This window comes from Semicossyphus pulcher, unplaced genomic scaffold (assembly GCF_022749685.1).
Source record: "Semicossyphus pulcher isolate SPU_LCO1_2020_fin unplaced genomic scaffold, fSemPul1.0.p SCAF_2, whole genome shotgun sequence".
Lineage (NCBI taxonomy): Eukaryota > Metazoa > Chordata > Actinopteri > Labriformes > Labridae > Semicossyphus > Semicossyphus pulcher.
Window position 1 is genome coordinate 20551228 of NW_027211693.1, and position 25965 is coordinate 20577192.

The window sequence follows — 25965 nt, forward strand, 5'->3', positions numbered from 1 at the left end:
TCAGGGGAGTAACATTTACAGAATCTATCTGACATTGTTGACAAAAAACCTTTTAAAGTAAATGATTTTACTGGCAAAGTATGGCAATTTCATCCAGCAAGTAAGCATCTACATAAAAGTACAACAATCCCTCCTTCAGAACCATGATGCTGATCTTTATGCACCTAGGGGCTTTTATATACATGACAACAGTCTACATGTCTGTGTTAGTCCTTACTCTGGGGTACACTTTGATTTAGAGAATGGTCCACATTAAAGTCAACTTGAAGTTGCTGTATTTGTGAGTGCCACAATTAAGTGTTCTCCATGAGCTGATAGAACAAGCTGTCCCTAAACGAAGTAATTACATGAGCCAGGTCATTTACAAAGGCCCAGACAGCCCCTGGATCAATAATATCAACTAATCTCAACCAATCAACTAATCTACTATTTCAACCAGAGCAGAATTCAAACTCAAGACTCAGAAGTTCATCACTCGGTTAGCTGTTGTATTAAGCTTTTGTATTTAATAGATGGTACAGACCAGACCATGGCATACAGTAAGCTCACATTACACAAGTCACCACATATTGCACCATTAAATAACACTGTACAAAAGCACTTACTGTAAATGTTCCCTTGTAAATAATTACAACTTCATACGAGAAAAGCCATGTGTGCTGTGTGAGTATTTTACAGTCTCACATACGGGCTGGCCCATAAATCTGATGGCACAGGAGTTACTCTGCTTTTGTTCACTTTAAAATGTTCAGCATTAGTATTGAAAAGAAAGGCATGTTTATAGATACAGACATATGAAAGATATATATATGACACTCACACATACATTTGTATCACTATTTATGTGTTGCATATGCAGATACAAACACGAGTCAGTAATACACATGAGCACAGCTTCCATTGGGTGAACTGTACACATTTAGTCATGTTTTCAACCTGTCACACAATCTGAGAAGAGGATGACACTAAGAAACATCCAGAGTTTGGCTTTAAAAAAAGTAATGTTCATGTATGTACAGTAGTCATAAGGAGATGATTAATAATCAATTTTCATAGATGTTTTTAACTTTGTTAGTTCAGTCCCCTTGACTCATATTATCCATGTATCCAACTCACTTAACTTTCTAGCACACTGTACACTAAATTGTTTAACTTTCCTAAGCCATGTCCCACTGCTGCCAGACACTTTCCTCTTGCTTGAAAACTAGGAACAAAGAAGGTAATGACTTGTGTATTAACCCTCTCTGAAACTCTTATCATTTAGGATTAATGTATCATGCTGCTGCGTGTCCTCACTCTTTATTGTGGCCCCATTAAAATGTAATATCCCACTTTGTTGTAGAAATGGATGTTCAATACCATAAAAGATCTAAAGCTATTGCAGAACTTTGATTGACCCATGCAAAATCAACTGAAAGGCAGATACGTAATAGCTGAAGGCCTCACATTTATCTGTCTGATGTACTGGTTTGCTTATTTGAATCTCTCAGCACTCACACACAGAAATTTTGGCCTAGCAGACATAAAAAGCACAAAGTCTTTCTACAAAACATAAACCACCTAAGCTACTTATAAAATACTGCTCCCCTTTTGTTTCATACTCTGAAATCACAGGTTGGTGCTTTTTTGACAGAAAGATAATTGTGCTGTTTCACCTCTTAGATAACTTGTATACTATACATCAAAGCTTATATGGCAACACAAAGCACACAGGTTTAAAATGTAATATCCAACATGTGTTTCAGTTTTAGAGAGGGAAAACAGTCTCTTAAAGGCATTTCAACATTCCCATGTCCACTCTAACAGTCACTGCTGAGGCTTCTTTGAATATCCATTTGCATTTTTTTTGTACAGTTGGCATCTTTGTGAAGATCTCTTGGAATTTGTACACATGAAGGTGGAGTGTGGCTGAAGCCATGCAGTCTTTTCATGCATAATGAATGGACAGAGAGGCATTGTTGATTGACTTTTCATGTGCTTGAAGAAGGAAGGGAGGAGAGGGGGAGGGTTGTGTCCTTGATTAGCCACCTTAGTTCAATTTGGTGTTGCAGCATGACATCTACACGTTGTTAGGAACAAGAGTTAGCAGGATGTACATGTGGGGGTCAGGTGCAGGGGTTTCTCCTTTCCTCTGTGAAGCTTTCTCGTCAGTCTGGGATGCAGTTGGAGGTGTGGCTCTATGTGGAGCTGCTGCTACTGGTGGTGGATGCCTGCGAACAAGACAAAAGAATAAGAAAAAAATGGAAAACAAAAACAGCACTGACAGCCTTGTGTCTGTCCAAACTGACAAAGTATTTCATGCAGCCGACGTCTGTCACTCAGAAAGGGGCTTCAGGCAGAAGACAAGAGAGGGTGGAGGGGTTGGGCAGATCCTTGAACATGTAGCGGTGAGGTGGAGGGTTTATCAATGAATACCATGCTCCTAGATTATGTGGAGGAGAGTGGTTGCTAGGTAACTGGGTGACTGGTTTCACTTTGCGCCTCTCCTGCACAAAGAAGTAGGTCACAATTCACACTACAGCAGAAAGAAAATTCAAAAGTGATGTTCTGTGAAGTCAGTAACACTCAGTCGAAACATTACAGTCCAATCCCACTCATATACATTCACAAATAGGATATACTCTCTACTCTATCAGTGATGGGTCAGTAGGGGACGAATTAACCTTCACATGCACAGACTCCTTTTAAAAAACAGTTATTTGATTTAAGATATTTGAATAGTTTCTTCACGTATTTTAACCAGATTGTGAAAAAAGAAAAACCATCGAATAGAAAAATTGTTAGTTGAAGTGAAGGATTGAAACTGTGAGCAATGACCTTCAGGCAGAGCAGCATGTTATGTTATTGTTTTGTCTTTGAATATGAATAATTTATGAGCATAAATGAGACAGGGGTTTTGCTTATAGCCTGGATATACCTGACTCTCACATTGCTCACTTAAAGTAATGACTTGGAATACTACTACCAAGTTAAATACGGATTTTCAGGCTCAGTATATTTACCATCACGGTTATTGTGTTGTTAATGTTATAAAATTGCACTGGCCCATTTTAGTGGGCTTTAAAGATGAGACTGTAATATTAGTAATAGTAACCAAAATGTAGGCATGAAGAGGTTAAAACAGGAGATTTGGCAAACTGCATATGATGTCAACAGAGTGACCCTTTTTGCAATTAAAAAAATCTCCTTCCCCAAAGAGAAATTAAACAAGACGAAATAATCCACTGAGACCAAAACAAACACAGCAAACAATCCAAACACTAAATTCTGAAACATAATTCATAAAATAGGACTTCCAGGGCGGGGGAGTGAGACTCCTGCATACCTCCAGCTGCAGAGTGGACTTCCCTCATTTAGGGTACTTTAGAGTGGGGAGAAAAAAGAAACAAGCAATTTAGTGGTCAGGTCAGTGCAAGCACAAGAAAAAGATTATTTGTGTATGTAACATATGATCACAGAGTAGAGTCGAGGAACTATGAATATAACGTTATCTCTGGAAACATACAACAAACTAAGTATGGTTAGTGTGAATCCTTAGAGCAGAGATACTGCAGCCTGCTAGAATCTGTTCTATAGAAAAGGGACAAAACAGGTTTACATTTAGCTACATGTTTGTTCTTTCAGCAGCATACTTACCATCATAGATAGATAGATAGATAGATAGATAGATAGATAGATAGATAGATGGATAGGTAGGTAGGTAGGTAGATAGGTAGGTAGGTAGGTAGGTAGATAGATACATAGGTAGATAGATAGCATTCATGATATCAGCTTACATGAAATAATGACAGTGAGAGACATGGAGCACAAAGACTTTGCATTGCTGCAGAGTGTTTGTGCTCAATCTCTTATTATGGATTGTAACAGGGAACCTCAGATATCATGTGTGCTGAAAATGATAACGAAGAGATAAGAAAAAGCATGTGTAATTCAAGACAAGCAGCAGGCCAAGCCTGACAAAAACATTATCAGATTATTATTCGCATGAATGTTAACTATCAGACGTTCAGCTCGTTCTTTGCAACTTTTCTCTTCTGATTTAAACTCAATTATGTTTTCATGTTCAGTGAGTAAAACGGTGAACACATGACACCTCCACAGCTTTATGAACCACAAACTAAGGTCACGTGAAAATGACCTTTTTAACGAGTGCTGCTCTGCAAAGAAAGATAAAAACATTATATACGAACAGATGTAATTTTCAGTAATTTCTTCAGGTTGTTTGCTATTACGTGTTACATTTATTGACGTGGCTTTATTCTTTTTCTTACCCATTTAAATGATACATTTAAGGTTTATTTATTTTCTATAAAGGTAGAACTTTAAGGCTGTTAAGGGTGATACTGGGATTATGCTCTGTACTTTCTATTTAATACCTGTTTAATAAAAAGACAGACTTTTGAAGGATATTTTACAGTGTTATAAAGAGAGATTGAGTGATGTTAAACTTTGTTGTGACAGAATTTCACGATGAGCCATTAAATACCAAGATGATGTCCCACACAGCCACACAAACAGATATTGGAGTAAATGTCAAGTAAACGTTAGTAGTGCAAAATACAAACACAGACAACATCAGAGGTCAGCAAAGTACAATATGTGTTTCTATTTTGTGCACCAAGCCAACTTTAAAATTGATTTGGAAATTGTGTTGTTTTTCTCAATGTGTCTGGTTTGTTGGGTAAGTTCCTCATGCTTAAACTGCAAAATATATTACCTTTTTTAACTGCCTACACATGAATCCTCATTATTTATCACTTTTATGTTCTCAAAACAATATTTACATTATTCAAAAACCATCCATCCATCCATCCATTATCTATACCGCTTATCCTGTTCAGGGTCGCGGGGGGCTGGAGCCTATCCCAGCTGTCATTGGGCGAAGGGTGGGGTACACCCTGGACTGGTCGCCAGTCAATCACAGGGCTGACACATAGAGACAGAGAACCTTTCGCACTCACACCCACACCTATGGGCAATTTAGAGTCACCAATTAACCTTACAGGCATGTCTTTGGACTGTGGGAGGAAGCCGTAGACCCCGGAGGGAACCAACGCATGCACGAGGAGTATTCAAAAACATTCCTTATAAAACTGTAATTAAAAACTGCAGTGTGAACTGCCTTAACGAGATGCAGCATGTTTTGGTTTGCAAAATTAAAGTTAGGAATGAGGGTGTCTTCAAACTGTCGTAGAGCGTGCAGTCATTTGTACCTGCAGAGTGGAGGCTGCAGAGTCACTCAAATTCTAATCTAGTTGCCAGTTAATGTTAGGAGTTGTTTCCAACTTTTTTTTCAGTATTATATTTCACTTAGAAATCATGGTCAATTTTATGCATTTGATAACTCTTTATGCGTGAAGTAAGTGAGGAGGAGAGTTGAAATTGTGCAGAGCTGAAGTGACAAAAGAGCCAAAACTACGATTGTCACTCATGAGTGGACTTGAAGGTTATACACAAAGTACTTTTGTGTATAACATATTTTAAATTGATATTTTCCTCATACCTGCAGAGTGGAGGCTGCAGAGTCACTAGTGTCTGTCAGCCCTGTGCCTCTTGGTAGACTGGACACGATGTATCTGGAGCCCTTTGGCACAGGCTGTCTCACCACCAGCTTTCCTTTCCTGGTCTCTGCTAGAAACAGACTGTACCAGTAGGCATCGTTGGAGACCAGAGTGGAGTCTGCGATGGTGGAGTTCCTCTCACTGAGCACACTGTTCCTGCAGGGAGGAGCCGCTTTGCTGGGCTTGTCTTTCTGACACTTGAGCACGATGGTGACCAATATGGTGATGAGCAGGAGAAACGACACCGAGCCCAGACCGATGACCAGATACAGGTTGAGGTCTGAGAAGATGTCGTATTCTAGAGGCACCTCAGTCATGTCAGAGTAGGCCTTAACGACAGTCTCCATTGTGGACAGCTTGATGGTAACTGTAGCAGAAAGAGCAGGCTCCCCGTTGTCCTTAGCAACAACAACCAGTCTCTGGTGGCGCGGATCTCTGTAGCTGAACATCCTCATAGTCCGGATCTCTCCGTTGTACTGGTCCAGACTGAACAAGGTGGCGTCAGTCACCTGCAGAAACTGGTAGGTAATCCGAGAGTTGTGCACCGAGTCTGTGTCTAAGGCTATCACCTTTGCAACCAGAGAGCCTTTATCGGTGGATCTGGGGATCTTTTCCTCCACCACCGAGCCGTGCGCGCGCCACGGAGACACAATAACCGGAGCGTTGTCGTTCTGGTCCACGATGATGATGTGGACCGTCACGTTGCTGCTGAGTGGAGGAGAGCCAGAGTCTCTGGCCTCGATGTGGAAAAGAAAGTCCTTCTCGATCTCATAGTCAAACGTTTTCAGTGCGTAAAGATTCCCGTTCTCTGGATTGATGGAGAACAGCATGGACATGGAGGTGTTGGCTATCTCCTTCTCCAGGATGAAATAAACTAGATACTGGTTTTCATGGAGGTCAGGGTCAAACGCAGTGAGGGAGCTGAGCAAGGCCCCAGGTGCGTTATTCTCCATCACACGTATAGTATAAAATGACTGAGGGAACTGTGGCACATTGTCATTCACATCCAGCAACTCTAACGTCATCGTTTCATTGTCAGATAAAGGAGGAGAACCTCTGTCTGTCACAGTGAAAGTGATGTCATATTCTGGAACCTTCTCGCGGTCTAACGGCTCTGACACCACTAATTCATAATAGTTATCAGAGGATTCCCTCAGTTTGAAAGGCATATTATCTGGAATATGAAGATCAACCACTCCATTGTCCCCTGAGTCTTTATCACTGACACTAACTACAGCTATCACTGTGTCTATCGGTTCATTTTCTTTGATGGGACTTTGAAATGATTTGATGGATATTTCTGGATGGTTGTCATTCATATCTGTCACCTGTATTGTCAGTTTACACTGTCCAGATAAGGAGTTAGGCCCCTTATCGCTGGCGATAACCTCCATTTCATAAACTTTAAAGTCTTCATAATTGATCATCTCTTTCACTCTGATTTCACCATTTTCTGGATTCAACTTAAACATCTGTTGCGTTTTCTCTGATGTGTACAAACTATATGAATACATTATATCAGAATTAGACCCCTCATCTAAATCAGTGACGTTCAGTTTAATCACTAGACTTCCAATTGGGGAGTTTTCCATCACTTCTACGACGTATTTATCTTTGTCAAATGAAGGGGCGTTGTCGTTCACATCAAGCACGCGAACAATGATGCTGGCTGTACCTGTGCGCGTGGGGACTCCGCCGTCCACAGCTGTTAGTATTAGATTATGAACAGCCTGCTGCTCTCTATCTAAAGCCTTTTTCAGAATCAGATCTGCAAATTTTGACCCGTCTCTCCCTGTTTGAATTCCAATGTCAAAATGTTCACTTGAGCTCAGATGATAGTTTTTCACAGAATTCGAACCAACATCCGGGTCTGCAGCGTTATTCAATGAGAATCTTTCTCCAACAGAACTTGATTCAGAAATGTCCAAATGCATCGTTCCCCGTCGAAAATGAGGAGCGTTGTCGTTAATATCCATAATTTCGACCTCGATATTAAACATGCGTATTGGATTTTCAATTGTAGCGTCTAATTTAAGAAAGCACGATGTACTTGTCTTCAAAGGGCACAAAAACTCTCGGTCTATCCTTTCCAAGATAAACAGCTCTCCCGTGTCTTTGTTGATATCAAGATACTTTTTATTACCTACAACGTCGATGCGCATTTTCCTTCCCTTTAGCGTCTTTACGTCCAGTCCCAGATCAGTTGCTAAATTAGCCACGACAGAGCCTTCCTCCATTTCTTCAGGGACAGAATAATGGGTGACGGTGGATGCCGTGTTCATGATGGCAGCAAGAAAGAGTAACACGGAAACATACCCCCTCCCGAACATGAGTCGAATGTGATGCGCCATCATCCAAAGCCTTGAAGGTGTTGAAACGTGGATAAACCGTCCTCTTGTTGACTGAACAAATGTAACAAGATCTAATGAGAAAACGCGTCCTCGCGCATAGACCAAGACGTCCGTGTAGTAAAATGTCTAACTGTCCTTCCTCCAATGAAATAGCGTGAAAGTGATGACCTCATCGTGAGTCTGTTTTCGTGGAGAGCAGCGACGAGAATATTCTGGAGTGAGGCTTTGCAACTTTTGAAAGAAAAATATCTCATCATAAAATTACGCAGAGAGAGCGGAATTCAATCACAATCTTAAAGAGCTGGAAATAAGTTTTTGATAATGTTTTAATCTTAGATTTCTAAACTTTTTTTTCGCGCATTGGGAGGTAAAAGTCTCAGAACATAATGGGTATTTTTTTAATTAATTAATCATATATTTGTATTTGTTCATAAAGGATTTGTTAGTTTTCATTACACATGCTTACAGTGATTGTAAAGGCAACGAATATGAATCACGGTGTCATTTTTCCTTTATGCTTGGCGACTTTTACGCACGGTTGTCTGAGCGTAAAAACAATGCCAAACGCAATGAAATCACAAATATCCGTGTGTGTTAATGATCATTAAGTGCTGTAGGTCGTACCTTTATATTTAATTTCATATTAATGTGCTCCAAGCCTAGACAGTTTCATTATTTCGATAGGAAATTCGTGCAGACATAGCTGGGCTGAAATAGAAAAAAAATCATATTTATAAAATGAAGATGATGGATTAATCAACAAATGACTTTTTAATTTTTAAAAATAGTGTAACATTAATCTAGTTGCCAATTACTATTTGTGGTTGTTTTCAGCTTGGTTTTTGCCAGGATTACATTTTACTTCTGAATCATGGTTCATTTTAGTTAGTTAAGAGCTCTTTATGGATAAAATATTTGAAGAGGAGAGTAGAAATTGTGTAGTGCTGAGATGACAAGAGAGCCATAAGTACTTTTGCAACTCATGACTGTACTTGATGGTTATTCACAATGTAATTATAGATATTTTCCTCATACCTGCAGAGTTGATGCTGCAGAGTCACTAGTGTCTGTTAGCCCTGTGCCTCTTGGTAGACTGGACACGATGTATCTGGAGCCCTTTGGCACAGGCTGTCTCACCACCAGCTTTCCTTTCCTGGTCTCTGCTAGAAACAGACTGTACCAGTAGGCATCGTTGGACACCAGAGTGGAGTCTGCAATGGTGGAGTTCCTCTCGCTGAGCACACTGTTCCTGCAGGGAGGAGCCGCTTTGCTGGGCTTGGCTTTCTGACACTTGAGCACGATGGTGACCAATATGGTGATGAGCAGGAGAAACGACACCGAGCCCAGACCGATGACCAGATACAGGTTGAGGTCTGAGAAGATGTCGTATTCTAGAGGCACCTCAGTCATGTCAGAGTAGGCCTTAACGACAGTCTCCACTGTGGACAGCTTGATGGTGACTGTAGCAGACAGAGCGGGCTCCCCGTTGTCTTTAGCAACAACAACCAGTCTTTGGTGGCGCGGATCTCTGTAGCTGAACATCCTCATAGTCCGGATCTCTCCGTTGTACTGGTCCAGACTGAACAAGGTGGCGTCAGTCACCTGCAGAAACTGGTAGGTAATCCGAGAGTTGTGCACCGAGTCTGTGTCTAAGGCTATCACCTTTGCAACCAGAGAGCCTTTATCGGTGGATCTGGGGATCTTTTCCTCCACCACCGAGCCGTGCGCGCGCCACGGAGACACAATGACTGGAGCGTTGTCGTTCTGGTCCACGATGATGATGTGGACCGTCACGTTGCTGCTGAGTGGAGGAGAGCCAGAGTCTCTGGCCTCGATGTGGAAAAGAAAGTCCTTCTCGATCTCATAGTCAAACGTTTTCAGTGCGTAAAGATTCCCGTTCTCTGGATTGATGGAGAACAGCATGGACATGGAGGTGTTGGCTATCTCCTTCTCCAGGATGAAATAAACTAGATACTGGTTTTCATGGAGGTCAGGGTCAAACGCAGTGAGGGAGCTGAGCAAGGCCCCAGGTGCGTTATTCTCCATCACACGTATAGTATAAAATGACTGAGGGAACTGTGGCACATTGTCATTCACATCCAGCAGCTCTAACGTCATCGTTTCATTGTCAGATAAAGGAGGAGAACCTCTGTCTGTCACAGTGAAAGTGATGTCATATTCTGGAACCTTCTCGCGGTCTAACGGCTCTGACACCACTAATTCATAATAGTTATCAGAGGATTCCCTCAGTTTGAAAGGCATATTATCTGGAATATGAAGATCAACCACTCCATTGTCCCCTGAGTCTTTATCACTGACACTAACTACAGCTATCACTGTGTCTATCGGTTCATTTTCTTTGATGGGACTTTGAAATGATTTGATGGATATTTCTGGATGGTTGTCATTCATATCTGTCACCTGTATTGTCAGTTTACACTGTCCAGATAAGGAGTTAGGCCCCTTATCGCTGGCGATAACCTCCATTTCATAAACTTTAAAGTCTTCATAATTGATCATCTCTTTCACTCTAATTTCACCATTTTCTGGATTCAACTTAAACATCTGTTGCGTTTTCTCTGATGTGTACAAACTATATGAATACATTATATCAGAATTAGACCCCTCATCTAAATCAGTGACGTTCAGTTTAATCACTAGACTTCCAATTGGGGAGTTTTCCATCACTTCTACGACGTATTTATCTTTGTCAAATGAAGGGGCGTTGTCGTTCACATCAAGCACGCGAACAATGATGCTGGCTGTACCTGTGCGCGTGGGGACTCCGCCGTCCACAGCTGTGAGAATTAGATTATGAACAGCCTGCTGCTCTCTATCTAAAGCCTTTTTCAGGATCAAATCTGCAAATTTTGACCCGTCTCTCCCTGTTTGAATTTCGAGAGCAAAATGTTCACTTGAGCTCAGATGGTAATCTTTCACAGAATTGGTTCCAACATCCGGGTCTGCAGCGTTATTCAATGAGAATCTTTCTCCAACAGAACTTGATTCAGAAATGTCCAAATGCATCGTTCCCCGTCGAAAATGTGGAGCATTGTCGTTAATATCCATAATTTCGACCTCGATGTTAAACATGCGTATTGGATTTTCAATTGTAGCGTCTAATTTAAGAAAACAGTATGTAGTTGTTTTCAAGGGGCACAAAAACTCTCGGTCTATCCTCTCTAAAATAAACAGTTCTCCTGTGTCTTTGTTGATATCAAGATACTTTTTATTACCTACAACGTCTACGCGCATTTTCCTTCCCTTTAGCGTCTTCACGTCCAGTCCCAGATCAGTTGCCAAATTAGCAACGACGGAGCCTTCCTCCATTTCTTCAGGGACAGAATAATGGGTGACGGTGGATACCGTGTTCATGATGGCAGCAAGAAAGAGAAACACGGAAACATACCCCCTCCCGAACATGAGTCGAATGTGATGCGCCATCATCCAAAGCCTTGAAGGTGTTGAAACGTTGATAAACCGTCCTCTTGGTGACTGAACAAATGAAACGAGGATCTCATAAGAAAACGCGTCCTCGCGCATAGACCGAGAGTGACATCGTTGTAATAAAATGTCTAACTGCCCTTCCTCCAATGAGCTACAGTGAGAGTGATGACCTCATCGGCAGTGTGTTTTCGTGGAGAGCAGCGACGAGAATAGTCTGGAGTGAGGCTTTGCAACTATTTAAAATAGAAAAATATCTCATTTTGAAAGTAAGCAGAGAGAGCGGACTTCAATCACAATCTTAAAGAGCTGTAAAGAAGTTTTTGATAACGTTTTAATATCAGATTTAAAAAAAAAAATTCGCTCATTCGGAGGTAAAATTCTCAAAACATAGGTATTTTTGTGTATCCATACATAATATGTTTGTATTATTTATAAACGTTATGCTATTTTTACAACACGTGTTTACAGCGATTGTTAAGGCATCGAGTGTGAATCATGGTGTCACTTTTCCTTCATTTTTGGCGACTTTTACGCACGGTTGCCTGTGCGTAAAAGCAATGCCAAACGCGATGAACAAACAAATATCCGTGTGTGTCAATGATCAATAAGTGCTGAAGATCGTAACTTTGTGTTTTATTTTATATTAATGTACCCCAAGCCTAGACAATTTCATTATTTAGGTACCAAATGCATTTAGAATATCCAGGTTGGAAGAGCAAAAATCTATATTTATAAAAGGAAGAGTATGGATTGATCATCAAATAATTTTTTACATTTTAAAAAATTGTGTCACGTCAAAGTAGGATCTAGTTGCCAGTTAGTGTTAGGATTTGTTTCCGACTTGTTTTTTTTTTCATCAGTATTACATTTTACTTATAAATCACGGTCAATTTTAGGCATTTGATAACTCTTTATGCGTAAAGTAAGTGAGGAGGAGAGTTTAAATTGTGCAGAGCTGATGTGACAAAAGAGCCAAAACTACGATTGTCACTCATGAGTGGACTTGAAGGTTATACACAAAGTACTTTTGTGTAAACATATTTCAAATTGATATTTTCCTCATACCTGCAGAGTTGATGCTGCAGAGTCACTAGTGTCTGTCAGCCCTGTGCCTCTTGGTAGACTGGACACGATGTATCTGGAGCCCTTTGGCACAGGCTGTCTCACCACCAGCTTTCCTTTCCTGGTCTCTGCTAGAAACAGACTGTACCAGTAGGCATCGTTGGAGACCAGAGTGGAGTCTGCGATGGTGGAGTTCCTCTCACTGAGCACACTGTTCCTGCAGGGAGGAGCCGCTTTGCTGGGCTTGTCTTTCTGACACTTGAGCACGATGGTGACCAATATGGTGATGAGCAGGAGAAATGACACCGAGCCCAGACCGATGACCAGATACAGGTTGAGGTCTGAGAAGATGTCGTATTCTAGAGGCACCTCAGTCATGTCAGAGTAGGCCTTAACGACAGTCTCCATTGTGGACAGCTTGATGGTAACTGTAGCAGACAGAGCGGGCTCCCCGTTGTCCTTGGCAACAACAACCAGTCTTTGGTGGCGCGGATCTCTGTAGCTGAACATCCTCATAGTCCGGATCTCTCCGTTGTACTGGTCCAGACTGAACAGGGTGGCGTCAGTCACCTGCAGAAACTGATAGGTAATCCGAGAGTTGTGCACCGAGTCTGTGTCTAAGGCTATCACCTTTGCAACCAGAGAGCCTTTATCGGTGGATCTGGGGATCTTTTCCTCCACCACCGAGCCGTGCGCGCGCCACGGAGACACAATGACTGGAGCGTTGTCATTCTGGTCCACGATGATGATGTGGACCGTCACGTTGCTGCTGAGTGGAGGAGAGCCAGAGTCTCTGGCCTCGATGTGGAAAAGAAAGTCCTTCTCGATCTCATAGTCAAACGTTTTCAGTGCGTAAAGATTCCCGTTCTCTGGATTGATGGAGAACAGCATGGACATGGAGGTGTTGGCGATCTCCTTCTCCAGGATGAAATAAACTAGATACTGGTTTTCATGGAGGTCAGGGTCAAACGCAGTGAGGGAGCTGAGCAAGGCCCCAGGTGCGTTATTCTCCATCACACGTATAGTATAAAATGACTGAGGGAACTGTGGCACATTGTCATTCACATCCAGCAGCTCTAACGTCATCGTTTCATTGTCAGATAAAGGAGGCGAACCTCTGTCTGTCACAGTGAAAGTGATGTCATATTCTGGAACCTTCTCGCGGTCTAACGGCTCTGACACCACTAATTCATAATAGTTATCAGAGGATTCCCTCAGTTTGAAAGGCATATTATCTGGAATATGAAGATCAACCACTCCATTGTCCCCTGAGTCTTTGTCACTGACACTTACTACAGCTATCACTGTGTCAATCGGTTCATTTTCTTTGATGGGACTTTGAAATGATTTGATGGATATTTCTGGATGGTTGTCATTCATATCTGTCACCTGTATTGTCAGTTTACACTGTCCAGATAAGGAGTTAGGCCCCTTATCGCTGGCGATAACCTCCATTTCATAAACTTTAAAGTCTTCATAATTTATCATCTCTTTCACTCTGATTTCACCATTTTCTGGATTCAACTTAAACATCTGTTGCGTTTTCTCTGATGTGTACAAACTATATGAATACATAATATCAGAATTAGACCCCTCATCTAAATCAGTGGCGTTCAGTTTAATCACTAGACTTCCAATTGGGGAGTTCTCCATCACTTCTACGACGTATTTATCTTTGTCAAACGAAGGGGCGTTGTCGTTCACATCAAGCACGCGAACAATGATGCTGGCTGTACCTGTGCGCGTGGGGACTCCGCCGTCCACGGCGGTGAGAATTAGATTATGAACAGCCTGCTGCTCTCTATCTAAAGCTTTCTTCAGGATCAAATCGGCAAACTTTGACCCGTCTCTCCCTGTTTGAATTTCAATGTTAAAATGTTCACTTGAGCTCAGATGATAGTTATTCACAGAATTGGTTCCAACATCCGGGTCTGCAGCGTTATTCAATGAGAATCTTTCTCCAACAGAACTTGATTCAGAAATGTCCAAATGCATCGTTCCCCGTCGAAAATGAGGAGCGTTGTCATTAATATCCGTGATTTCCACCTCGATATTAAACATGCGTATTGGATTTTCAATTGTAGCGTCTAATCGAACAAAGCAGTATGTAGTTGTCTTCGAGGGACATAAAGACTCTCTGTCTATCCTCTCTAAAATAAACAGCTCTCCCGTGTCTTTGTTAATATCAAGGTATTTCTTATTGCCTACAACGTCGATGCGCATTTTCCTTCCCTTTAGCGTCTTTACGTCCAGTCCCAGATCAGTTGCTAAATTAGCAACGACAGAGCCTTCCTCCATTTCTTCAGGGACAGAATAATGGGTGACGGTGGATACCGTGTTTATGATGGCAGCAAGAAAGACAAACACGGAAACATACCCCCTCCCGAACATGAGTCGAATGTGATGCGCCATAGTGGAGATTGTATCCAAAGCCTTGAAGGTGTTGAAACGTGGATAAACCGTCCTCTTGTTGATTAAAGAAATGTAACGAGGATCTTATGAGAAAACGAGTCCTCGCGCATAGACCAAGACGTCCGTGTAATCAAATGTCTAACTGCCATCCTCCAATGAAATATCGTGAAAGTGATGACCTCATCGTGAGTGTGTTTTCGTGGAGAGCAGCGACGAGAATAGTCTGGAGTGAGGCTTTGCAACTTTTTAAGATAAGAAAAATATCTCATTATAAACTTACGCAGAGAGAGCGGATTTCTAAACTTTTAATCGCTCTTTGGGAGGTACAATTCTCAAAACATATTGGTGTTTTTACGATACCATACATCATATATTTACATTTCTTTTTTAAAGTTTTGTTAGTTTTTATGACAAGTCTTTACAGTGATTTTAAAGGCATCCAGTGTGAATCACGGTGTCATTTTTCCTTTATGTTTGGCGACTTTTACGCACGGTTGTCTGTGCGTAAAAACAAAGCGAAACGCGATGAAATCAACAATATCCGTCTCTGTGTTAATGATATATATGTGCTGTAGATCGTAACTTCGTATTTAATTTCATATTAATGTGCCCCAAGTGTAGCCAGTTTCATTATTTAGGTACCAAATGCATTTAGAAATATCTGAGCTGGAATATGAAAAATTTGTATTTATAAGAAGAAGACAATGGATTAATCATCAAATAACTTGTTACATGTGAGAAAATTGTGTGACATCAAATTCTAATCTAGTTGCCAGTTAATGTTAGGAGTTGTTTCCAACTTTTCTTTTTGGTATAACATTTTACTTATAAATCATGGTCAATTTTAGGCGTTTGATAACTTTTTATGCGTGAAGTAAGTAAGGAGGAGAGTTGAAATTGTGTAGAGCTGATGTGACAAAAAAGCCAAAACTACTGTTGTCACTCATGAGTGGACTTGAAGGTTATGAACGAAATACTTTTGTGTATAACATATTTTAAATTGATATTTTCCTCATACCTGCAGAGTTGATGCTGCAGAGTCACTAGTGTCTGTCAGCCCTGTGCCTCTTGGTAGACTGGACACGATGTATCTGGAGCCCTTTGGCACAGGCTGTCTTACCACCAGCTTTCCTTTCCTGGTCTCTGCTAGAAACAGACTGTACCAGTAGGCATCGTTGGAGACCAGAGTGGAGTCTGCGATGGTGGAGTTCCTCTCACTGAGCACACTGTTCCTGCAGGGAGGAGCCGCTTTGCTGGGCTTGTCTTTCTGACACTTGAGCACGATGGTGACCAATATGGTGATGAGCAGGAGAAACGACACCGAGCCCAGACCGATGACCAGATACAGGTTGAGGTCTGAGAAGATGTCGTATTCTAGAGGCACCTCAGTCATGTCAGAGTAGGCCTTAACGACAGTCTCCATTGTGGACAGCTTGATGGTGACTGTAGCAGACAGAGCGGGCTCCCCGTTGTCCTTAGCAACAACAACCAGTCTTTGGTGGCGCGGGTCTCTGTAGCTGAACATCCTCATAGTCCGGATCTCTCCGTTGTACTGGTCCAGGCTGAACAAGGTGGCGTCAGTCACCTGCAGAAACTGGTAGGTAATCCGAGAGTTGTGCACCGAGTCTGTGTCTAAGGCTATCACCTTTGCAACCAGAGAGCCTTTATCGGTGGATCTGGGGATCTTTTCCTCCACCACCGAGCCGTGCGCGCGCCACGGAGACACAATAACCGGAGCGTTGTCATTCTGGTCCACGATGATGATGTGGACCGTCACGTTGCTGCTGAGTGGAGGAGAGCCAGAGTCTCTGGCCTCGATGTGGAAAAGAAAGTCCTTCTCGATCTCATAGTCAAACGTTTTCAGTGCGTAAAGATTCCCGTTCTCTGGATTGATGGAAAACAGCATGGACATGGAGGTGTTGGCTATCTCCTTCTCCAGGATGAAATAAACTAGATACTGGTTTTCATGGAGGTCAGGGTCAAACGCAGTGAGGGAGCTGAGCAAGGCCCCAGGTGCGTTATTCTCCATCACACGTATAGTATTAAATGACTGAGGGAACTGTGGCACATTGTCATTCACATCCAGCAGCTCTAACGTCATCGTTTCATTGTCAGATAAAGGAGGAGAACCTCTGTCTGTCACAGTGAAAGTGATGTCATATTCTGGAACCTTCTCGCGGTCTAACGGCTCTGACACCACTAATTCATAATAGTTATCAGAGGATTCCCTCAGTTTGAAAGGCATATTATCTGGAATATGAAGATCAACCACTCCATTGTCCCCTGAGTCTTTGTCACTGACACTAACTACAGCTATCACTGTGTCAATCGGTTCATTTTCTTTGATGGGACTTTGAAATGATTTGATGGATATTTCTGGATGGTTGTCATTCATATCTGTCACCTGTATTGTCAGTTTACACTGTCCAGATAAGGAGTTAGGCCCCTTATCGCTGGCAATAACCTCCATTTCATAAACTTTAAAGTCTTCATAATTGATCATCTCTTTCACTCTGATTTCACCATTTTCTGGATTCAACTTAAACATCTGTTGCGTTTTCTCTGATGTGTACAAACTATATGAATACATAATATCAGAATTAGACCCCTCATCTAAATCAGTGGCGTTCAGTTTAATCACTAGACTGCCAATTGGGGAGTTTTCCATCACTTCTACGACGTATTTATCTTTGTCAAACGAAGGGGCGTTGTCGTTTACATCAAGCACGCGAACAATGATGCTGGCTGTACCTGTGCGCGTTGGCACTCCACCGTCCACGGCAGTGAGAATTAGATTATGAACAGCCTGATGCTCTCTATCTAAAGCTTTCTTCAGGATCAAATCAGCAAACTTTGTCCCGTCTCTCCCTGTTTGAATTTCAATGGAGAAATTTTCACTTGAGCTCAGATGGTAATCTTTCACAGAATTGGTTCCAACATCCGGGTCTGCAGCGTTATTCAATGAGAATCTTTCTCCAACAGAACTTGATTCAGAAATGTCCAAATGCATCGTTCCCCGTCGAAAATGAGGAGCGTTGTCATTAATATCCGTGATTTCCACCTCGATATTAAACATGCGTATTGGATTTTCAATTGTAGCGTCTAATCTTAGGAGACACGATGTTATGCTCTTGGAAGGGCATAAAAACTCTCGGTCAATCCTTTCCGAAATAAACAGCTCTCCCGTGTCTTTGTTTATGTCCAGATATTTTTTATTACCTACAACGTCGATGCGCATCTTTCTTTTATTTAGTGTCTTCACGTCCAGTCCCAGATCAGTTGCTAAATTAGCAACGACAGAGCCTTCCTCCATTTCTTCAGGGACAGAATAATGGGTGACGGTGGATACCGTTTTCATGATGGCAGCAAGAAAGAGAAACACGGAAACATACCCCCTCCCGAACATGAGTCGAAAGTGATGCGCCATAATGGATATCCAAAGCCTTGACGGTGTTGAAACGTGGATAAACCGTCCTCTTGTTGACTGAACAAATGTAACGAGGATCTTTTAAGAAACGCGTCCTCGCGCAGAGACCAAGAGTGACGTCCTTGTAATAAATGTCTAACTGCCCTTCCTCCAATGAAATACCGTGAGAATGATGACCTCATCGTGAGTGTGTTTTCGTGGAGAGCAGCGACGAGAATAGTCTGGAGTGAGGCTTTGCAACTTTTTAAAACAGAAAAATATCTCATTTTAATCTCACGCAGAGAGAGCGGATTTTAATCACAATCTGAAAGACATGGAAAAGAATTTTTTATGACATTTTCATCTTGGATTTCTAAACTTAATTTCGCTCTTTGGTAGGAAAAATTCTCAAAATTTAATTGGTATTTTTGTTATTCCATACATGATATATTTGCATTTATTTATGAACGTTTCATTATTTTTATAACACGTGTTTACAGCGATTTTCAAGGCATCGAGTGTTAATCACGGTGTCACTTTTCCATTATGTTTGGCGACTTTTACGCACGGTTGTCTGTGCGTAAAAACAATGCCAAACGCGTTGAAATCACGAATATCCGTGTGTGTTAATGATTATTAAGTTCTATGGAACGTACCTTTACATCTTATTTCATATTAATGTGTTCCAAGCCGAGACAGTTTTGTTATTTGGATACTACATGCATGCAGACAAATCTGGGCTCAAATAGAAGAAATACATATTTATAAAATTAAGAGTGTGGATTAATCATCAAATAACTTGTAGAATTTTTGAAAATAGTGTAACATTCAATTAGATTCTAGTTGCCGGTTACTATTAGGAGTTGTTTCAAACTTAGTTTTTGTCAGTATTACATTTGGCTTCTGAGTCATGGTTCATTTTAGTTAGTTGAAAACTCCTTATGGGTAAAATATTTGAGGAGGAGCGTAGAAATTGTGTAGTGCTGAGATGACAAGCGAGCCATAAGTACTTTTGCAACTCATGACTGTACTTGATGGTTATTCACAATTAACTTATAGATATTTTCCTCATACCTGCAGAGTAGACGCTGCTGAGTCACTAGTGTCTGTCAGCCCTGTGCCTCTTGGTAGACTGGACACGATGTATCTGGAGCCCTTTGGCACAGGCTGTCTCACCACCAGCTTTCCTTTCCTGGTCTCTGCTAGAAACAGACTGTACCAGTAGGCATCGTTGGAGACCAGAGTGGAGTCTGCGATGGTGGAGTTCCTCTCACTGAGCACACTGTTCCTGCAGGGAGGAGCCGCTTTGCTGGGCTTGTCTTTCTGACACTTGAGCACGATGGTGACCAATATGGTGATGAGCAGGAGAAACGACACCGAGCCCAGACCGATGACCAGATACAGGTTGAGGTCTGAGAAGATGTCGTATTCTAGAGGCACCTCAGTCATGTCAGAGTAGGCCTTAACGACAGTCTCCATTGTGGACAGCTTGATGGTGACTGTAGCAGACAGAGCGGGCTCCCCGTTGTCCTTAGCAACAACAACCAGTCTTTGGTGGCGCGGATCTCTGTAGCTGAACATCCTCATAGTCCGGATCTCTCCGTTGTACTGGTCCAGGCTGAACAAGGTGGCGTCAGTCACCTGCAGAAACTGGTAGGTAATCCGAGAGTTGTGCACCGAGTCTGTGTCTAAGGCTATCACCTTTGCAACCAGAGAGCCTTTATCGGTGGATCTGGGGATCTTTTCCTCCACCACCGAGCCGTGCGCGCGCCACGGAGACACAATAACCGGAGCGTTGTCATTCTGGTCCACGATGATGATGTGGACCGTCACGTTGCTGCTGAGTGGAGGAGAGCCAGAGTCTCTGGCCTCGATGTGGAAAAGAAAGTCCTTCTCGATCTCATAGTCAAACGTTTTCAGTGCGTAAAGATTCCCGTTCTCTGGATTGATGGAGAACAGCATGGACATGGAGGTGTTGGCTATCTCCTTCTCCAGGATGAAATAAACTAGATACTGGTTTTCATGGAGGTCAGGGTCAAACGCAGTGAGGGAGCTGAGCAAGGCCCCAGGTGCGTTATTCTCCATCACACGTATAGTATTAAATGACTGAGGGAACTGTGGCACATTGTCATTCACATCCAGCAGCTCTAACGTCATCGTTTCATTGTCAGATAAAGGAGGAGAACCTCTGTCTGTCACAGTGAAAGTGATGTCATATTCTGGAACCTTCTCTCGGTCTAACGGCTCTGACACCACTAATTCATAATAGTTATCAGAGGATTCCCTCAGTTTGAAAGGCATATTATCTGGAATATGAAGATCAACCACTCCATTGTCCCCTGAGTCTTTATCACTGACACTAACTACAGCTATCACTGTGTCTAATTCTATGTTTTCATTGACTGGACTCTGAAATGACTTAATAGATATTTCCGGGTGATTATCATTCATGTCTTCAACCAGAATCTTTATGGTACATTGTCCTGACAAACTGTTGGCTCCTTTGTCGGTCGCTATAACTTCCATATCATAAATCCTGAAGTCTTCATAATTTAGCATTCCTTTAACTGTAATCTCACCAGTGGAAGGATTCAGGTGAAATGTTTCTTGCGTTTTCTCTGACGTGTATAAACTGTATGAGTATGTAAGATCAGAATTTGATCCCTCATCTAAGTCTGTGGCGTTCAGGTGAATAACAAGGCTCCCTATGGGAGAATTTTCCATTATTTTCATATCATAACTAACTTTGTCAAATGTAGGAGCGTTGTCATTCGTGTCCAAAACACGAACAATAACACTTGCAGTGCCAGAACGAGCAGGTGTGCCTCCATCTACAGCTGTGAGGATTAAATTATGAACAGCCTGCTGCTCTCGGTCTAAAGTCTTAGTTAAGATTAATTCTGCAAACTTCGATCCATCTCTTCCGGTTTGAACTTCAATATTAAAATGCTCACTTTCACTCAGGTGGTATGTTTTCACTGAATTAGTTCCAACATCAGGATCAACTGCATTGCTGAGAGAGAATCTCTCTCCTTTTGGCGTCGCTTCAGATATATCTAAATGTATGACGTCTCTCCGAAACTGTGGGGCGTTGTCGTTCATATCTAAAATTTCTACTTCTATGTTAAAGATTCGTACGGGGTTTTCTAATATAACTTCCAGTTTCAAGTAGCACAATGTCAGTGTTTTTGTGCAAAGATATTCCCTATCAATTTTCTCAACAACATACAGTTCACCAGTCTCTTTGTTCACATCCAAATATTTTTTGTTCGCGATAAGGTCCAGACGCATCTTCCTCCGACCCAGTGTTTTAACATCCAGGCTCAGATCGGTGGCAAGGTTGGCGACAACTGATCCTTCTTTCATTTCTTCTGGTATGGAATAATGTGTCACGGAGGCAGTTACACGATGAACGACAGAAAAGAGAGTAAGGAGCGCCACGTACCTTTTTAATAACTGCATTGTTACACCAGACCGCATTATTGTTCTTTTGATCACAGCTTGAAGCACGTCAGTCGATGTAAAACGAATATCCACTGACGTACAATTTTGCTGCTTAAATATCCGTCCAACGTTATTGATTAAAAATTCAAACCTGAAACATTTTCACGCATAATACAGCGAAGTCGCCTTCATCGCCCTTATACTGAATTTCAGCACCGCGGAGCTGTCCGGCTGTCGATGCTGTAATGTATACGTTTTACAACGGTTCCCTGTCATGGCTACCACGGATTGTTTTTTATCGAGTGAACAGCGCCACTCTTCGTACAATGAAGGATGGTGTATTTAAAATGAAGAAACTTTATAAAGAGTACTTACATGTCTAAGTTAAAAGGTGACCTCAACATTTACAAATGTTGTAAAAGTTGTTAAAAGGAATTGTAATAGTCAGTTTCTTTTTTCAGTATTTTTTCAGGCGTTAAACTCTCGAATATTATACGGCTGTAAATGACTTTTGAAATGATTGTAAACACTGGGATGTATAGGCGGAGTCTTAACTTTTTTCATACCTGCAGAGTGGACGCTGCAGAGTCACTAGTGTCTGTCAGCCCTGTGCCTCTTGGTAGACTGGACACGATGTATCTGGAGCCCTTTGGCACAGGCTGTCTCACCACCAGCTTTCCTTTCCTGGTCTCTGCTAGAAACAGACTGTACCAGTAGGCATCGTTGGAGACCAGAGTGGAGTCTGCGATGGTGGAGTTCCTCTCACTGAGCACACTGTTCCTGCAGGGAGGAGCCGCTTTGCTGGGTTTGGCTTTCTGACACTTGAGCACGATGGTGACCAATATGGTGATGAGCAGGAGAAACGACACCGAGCCCAGACCGATGACCAGATACAGGTTGAGGTCTGAGAAGATGTCGTATTCTAGAGGCACCTCAGTCAGGTCAGAGTAGGCCTTAACGACCGTCTCCATTGTGGACAGCTTGATGGTGACTGTAGCAGACAAAGCGGGCTCCCCGTTGTCCTTGGCAACAACAACCAGTCTCTGGTGGCGCGGATCTCTGTAGCTGAACATCCTCATAGTCCGGATCTCTCCGTTGTACTGGTCCAGACTGAACAAGGTGGCGTCAGTCACCTGCAGAAACTGGTAGGTAATCCGAGAGTTGTGCACCGAGTCTGTGTCTAAGGCTATCACCTTTGCAACCAGAGAGCCTTTATCGGTGGATCTGGGGATCTTTTCCTCCACCACCGAGCCGTGCGCGCGCCACGGAGACACAATAACCGGAGCGTTGTCGTTCTGGTCCACGATGACGATGTGGACCGTCACGTTGCTGCTGAGTGGAGGAGAGCCTGAGTCTCTGGCCTCGATGTGGAAAAGAAAGTCCTTCTCGATCTCATAGTCAAACGTTTTCAGTGCGTAAAGATTCCCGTTCTCTGGATTGATGGAGAACAGCATGGACATGGAGGTGTTGGCTATCTCCTTCTCCAGGATGAAATAAACTAGATACTGGTTTTCATGGAGGTCAGGGTCAAACGCAGTGAGGGAGCTGAGCAAGGCCCCAGGTGCGTTATTCTCCATCACACGTATAGTATAAAATGACTGAGGGAACTGTGGCACATTGTCATTCACATCCAGCAGCTCTAACGTCATCGTTTCATTGTCAGATAAAGGAGGAGAACCTCTGTCTGTCACAGTGAAAGTGATGTCATATTCTGGAACCTTCTCGCGGTCTAACGGCTCTGACACCACTAATTCATAATAGTTATCAGAGGATTCCCTCAGTTTGAAAGGCATATCATCTGAAATATGAAGATCAACCACTCCATTGTCCCCTGAGTCTTTGTCACTGACACTAACTACAGCTATCACTGTGTCTAATTCTATGTTTTCATTGACTGGACTCTGAAATGACTTAATAGATATTTCTGGGTGATTATCATTCATGTCTTCAACCAGAATCTTTATGGTACATTGTCCTGACAAACTGTTGGCTCCTTTGTCGGTCGCTATAACTTCCATATCATAAATCCTGAAGTCTTCATAATTTAGCATTCCTTTAACAGTAATCTCACCAGTGGAAGGATTCAGGTGAAATGTTTCTTGCGTTTTCTCTGATGTGTATAAACTGTATGAGTATGTAAGATCAGAATGTGATCCCTCATCTAAGTCTGTGGCGTTCAGGTGAATAACAAGGCTCCCTATGGGAGAATTTTCTATTATCTTTATATCATAACTAACTTTGTCAAATGTAGGTGCGTTGTCATTTGTGTCTGAAACATGAACAATAACACTTGCAGTGCCAGAACGAGCAGGTGTGCCTCCATCTACAGCTGTGAGGATTAAATTATGAACAGCCTGCTGCTCTCGGTCTAAAGACTTCTTTAAGATTAATTCTGCAAACTTCGATCCTTCTCTTCCAGTCTGAACCTCGATATTAAAATGCTCACTTTCACTCAGGTGGTATGTTTTCACTGAATTGGTTCCAACATCAGGATCAACTGCATTGCTGAGAGAGAATCTCTCTCCTTTTGGCGTCGCTTCAGATATATCTAAATGTATGGCGTCTCTCCGAAACTGCGGGGCGTTGTCGTTCATATCTAGAATTTCTACTTCTATGTTAAAGATTCTTAGTGGATTCTCAAGTATCACCTCCAACCTAAGATAGCAAGACGCTGAGGACTTTGTAGTGCAAATGTATTCCCTGTCAATCTTCTCCACAACATACAGTTCACCAGTTTCTTTGTTCACATCCAGATATTTCTTATTGGAAATGATGTCCAGTCGCATCTTCCGCTGATTCAGTGTTTTAACATCCAGACTCAGATCGGTGGCAAGGTTAGCGACAACTGATCCTTCTTTCATCTCCTCAGGTATTGAATAATGAGTCACTGAAGTCGATATGTTACGAATAAAAGAGAAAAGAAAAACGAGCAGCACGTACCTTTTGCAAGGCTCCATTGTTACAAACCGACCCATTGTTGTGAGCGAGTCTAATACACCTTAACCGATATAATGTACGTTTCCAGTAATGTTCAGTATTGTCGAAGCAGCTTTGATCCCAAACATGTTAAAATAGTTTTAATCCCGAGAATCTTTCGACGCTTTAGAGGAGGCGTTTTCGGAGTCGAGTTTCAGCACCACGGCACTGTCCGGTTGTTTCACGATCTGCACTGATGACACCGATTCACTGTCACGGCGTTCATGGGCTGGCATTTTACTTACAAAACAGCGCCACCCTTCAGGTTTTGCAACACTGTTTTAACCGACTTTAACATGATACATATTGAGATTAGTTTCTTTAGTTTCTTTTTGTTAATGTGAGTCTAAACTGTTTATCGCCAACAGGAAGAATTTCCTAAATTTACACAATTTGCGAGCATGACGTCTGAAGCTGAACTACCTCGGAAATCTACAATATCAAATATCACCCATTAATGATACAAAACAAGTGATTCTGTTGCACACTTGAATAAGGACTCTCAGTGTGTCTTATATATGTTTAACGCAGGGTTCAAAACTGCAAATATACACAAACAGAAGAGCACATTGTTGAAAATACGCCTCTGCACGGCTTCGTATTACTGCACTGAGCTACAATGTGGCAGTACTATTCATGTCCAGCAGAAGGACTCACCAAGCAGTACACTCCATCTTATGGCGAAAGTGGGTAATAACACCTATTTGGCTTAAACATTGCTTTCTGTCTGTGTATGACATTGGAGCCCAATACATATTAACTAAACAATACTTGAAGTAAAAGTATTAAAGAACACAGAAAATTAACTATTTTCTGTTAAACTACAGCACCAACAATATGTAGAAGGGTGTGCCTTTTTTATGAGCTCAAAACTCCCTGTCCTCACATTTGCAATAATCTCTTACCTGCAGAGTGGAGGCTGCAGAGTCACTAGTGTCTGTCAGCCCTGTGCCTCTTGGTAGACTGGACACGATGTATCTGGAGCCCTTTGGCACAGGCTGTCTCACCACCAGCTTTCCTTTCCTGGTCTCTGCTAGAAACAGACTGTACCAGTAGGCATCGTTGGAGACCAGAGTGGAGTCTGCAATGGTGGAGTTCCTCTCACTGAGCACACTGTTCCTGCAGGGAGGAGCCGCTTTGCTGGGCTTGTCTTTCTGACACTTGAGCACGATGGTGACCAATATGGTGATGAGCAGGAGAAACGACACCGAGCCCAGACCGATGACCAGATACAGGTTGAGGTCTGAGAAGATGTCGTATTCTAGAGGCACCTCAGTCATGTCAGAGTAGGCCTTAACGACCGTCT

The 25965-nt window shown here is 42.2% G+C and overlaps 5 protein-coding genes across 7 annotated transcripts in view; all 5 read right to left on the reverse strand.

Moving 5' to 3' along the window:
- Nucleotides 1-484: 484 nt before the first annotated feature.
- LOC138597990 (protocadherin alpha-C2-like) overlaps nt 485-25965 on the reverse strand; it is a 34296-nt gene continuing 8815 nt past the window's right edge. Inside the window, exons 1-3 of one of the 3 annotated variants that reach the window (XM_069669612.1) lie at nt 19314-21719; nt 3326-3361; nt 485-2210 (exon numbers count right to left, since the gene is read on the reverse strand). In XM_069669612.1, coding sequence (XP_069525713.1) covers nt 3350-3361; nt 19314-21719 — 2418 coding nt within the window. In that variant the 3' untranslated portion in view covers nt 485-2210; nt 3326-3349. Of the gene's footprint in view, nt 2211-3325; nt 3362-19313; nt 21720-25965 lie in introns of those variants that run through there. The other 2 variants (XM_069669613.1, XM_069669611.1) reach the window with 2 other exon arrangements.
- Nucleotides 8942-11356, reverse strand: LOC138598443 (protocadherin alpha-C2-like). Its single transcript, XM_069670232.1, has one exon. The coding sequence runs from the start codon at nt 11354-11356 to the stop codon at nt 8942-8944; it is 2415 nt and encodes an 804-aa protein (XP_069526333.1).
- On the reverse strand, nt 12419-14833 carry LOC138598444 (protocadherin alpha-C2-like). Its single transcript, XM_069670233.1, has one exon. The coding sequence runs from the start codon at nt 14831-14833 to the stop codon at nt 12419-12421; it is 2415 nt and encodes an 804-aa protein (XP_069526334.1).
- Nucleotides 15846-18260, reverse strand: LOC138598445 (protocadherin alpha-C2-like). The gene has a single exon (XM_069670234.1). The coding sequence runs from the start codon at nt 18258-18260 to the stop codon at nt 15846-15848; it is 2415 nt and encodes an 804-aa protein (XP_069526335.1).
- On the reverse strand, nt 22244-24861 carry LOC138598446 (protocadherin alpha-C2-like). The gene has a single exon (XM_069670236.1). It carries the CDS (start codon nt 24656-24658, stop codon nt 22244-22246), a length of 2415 nt encoding a protein of 804 aa, XP_069526337.1. The 5' UTR covers nt 24659-24861.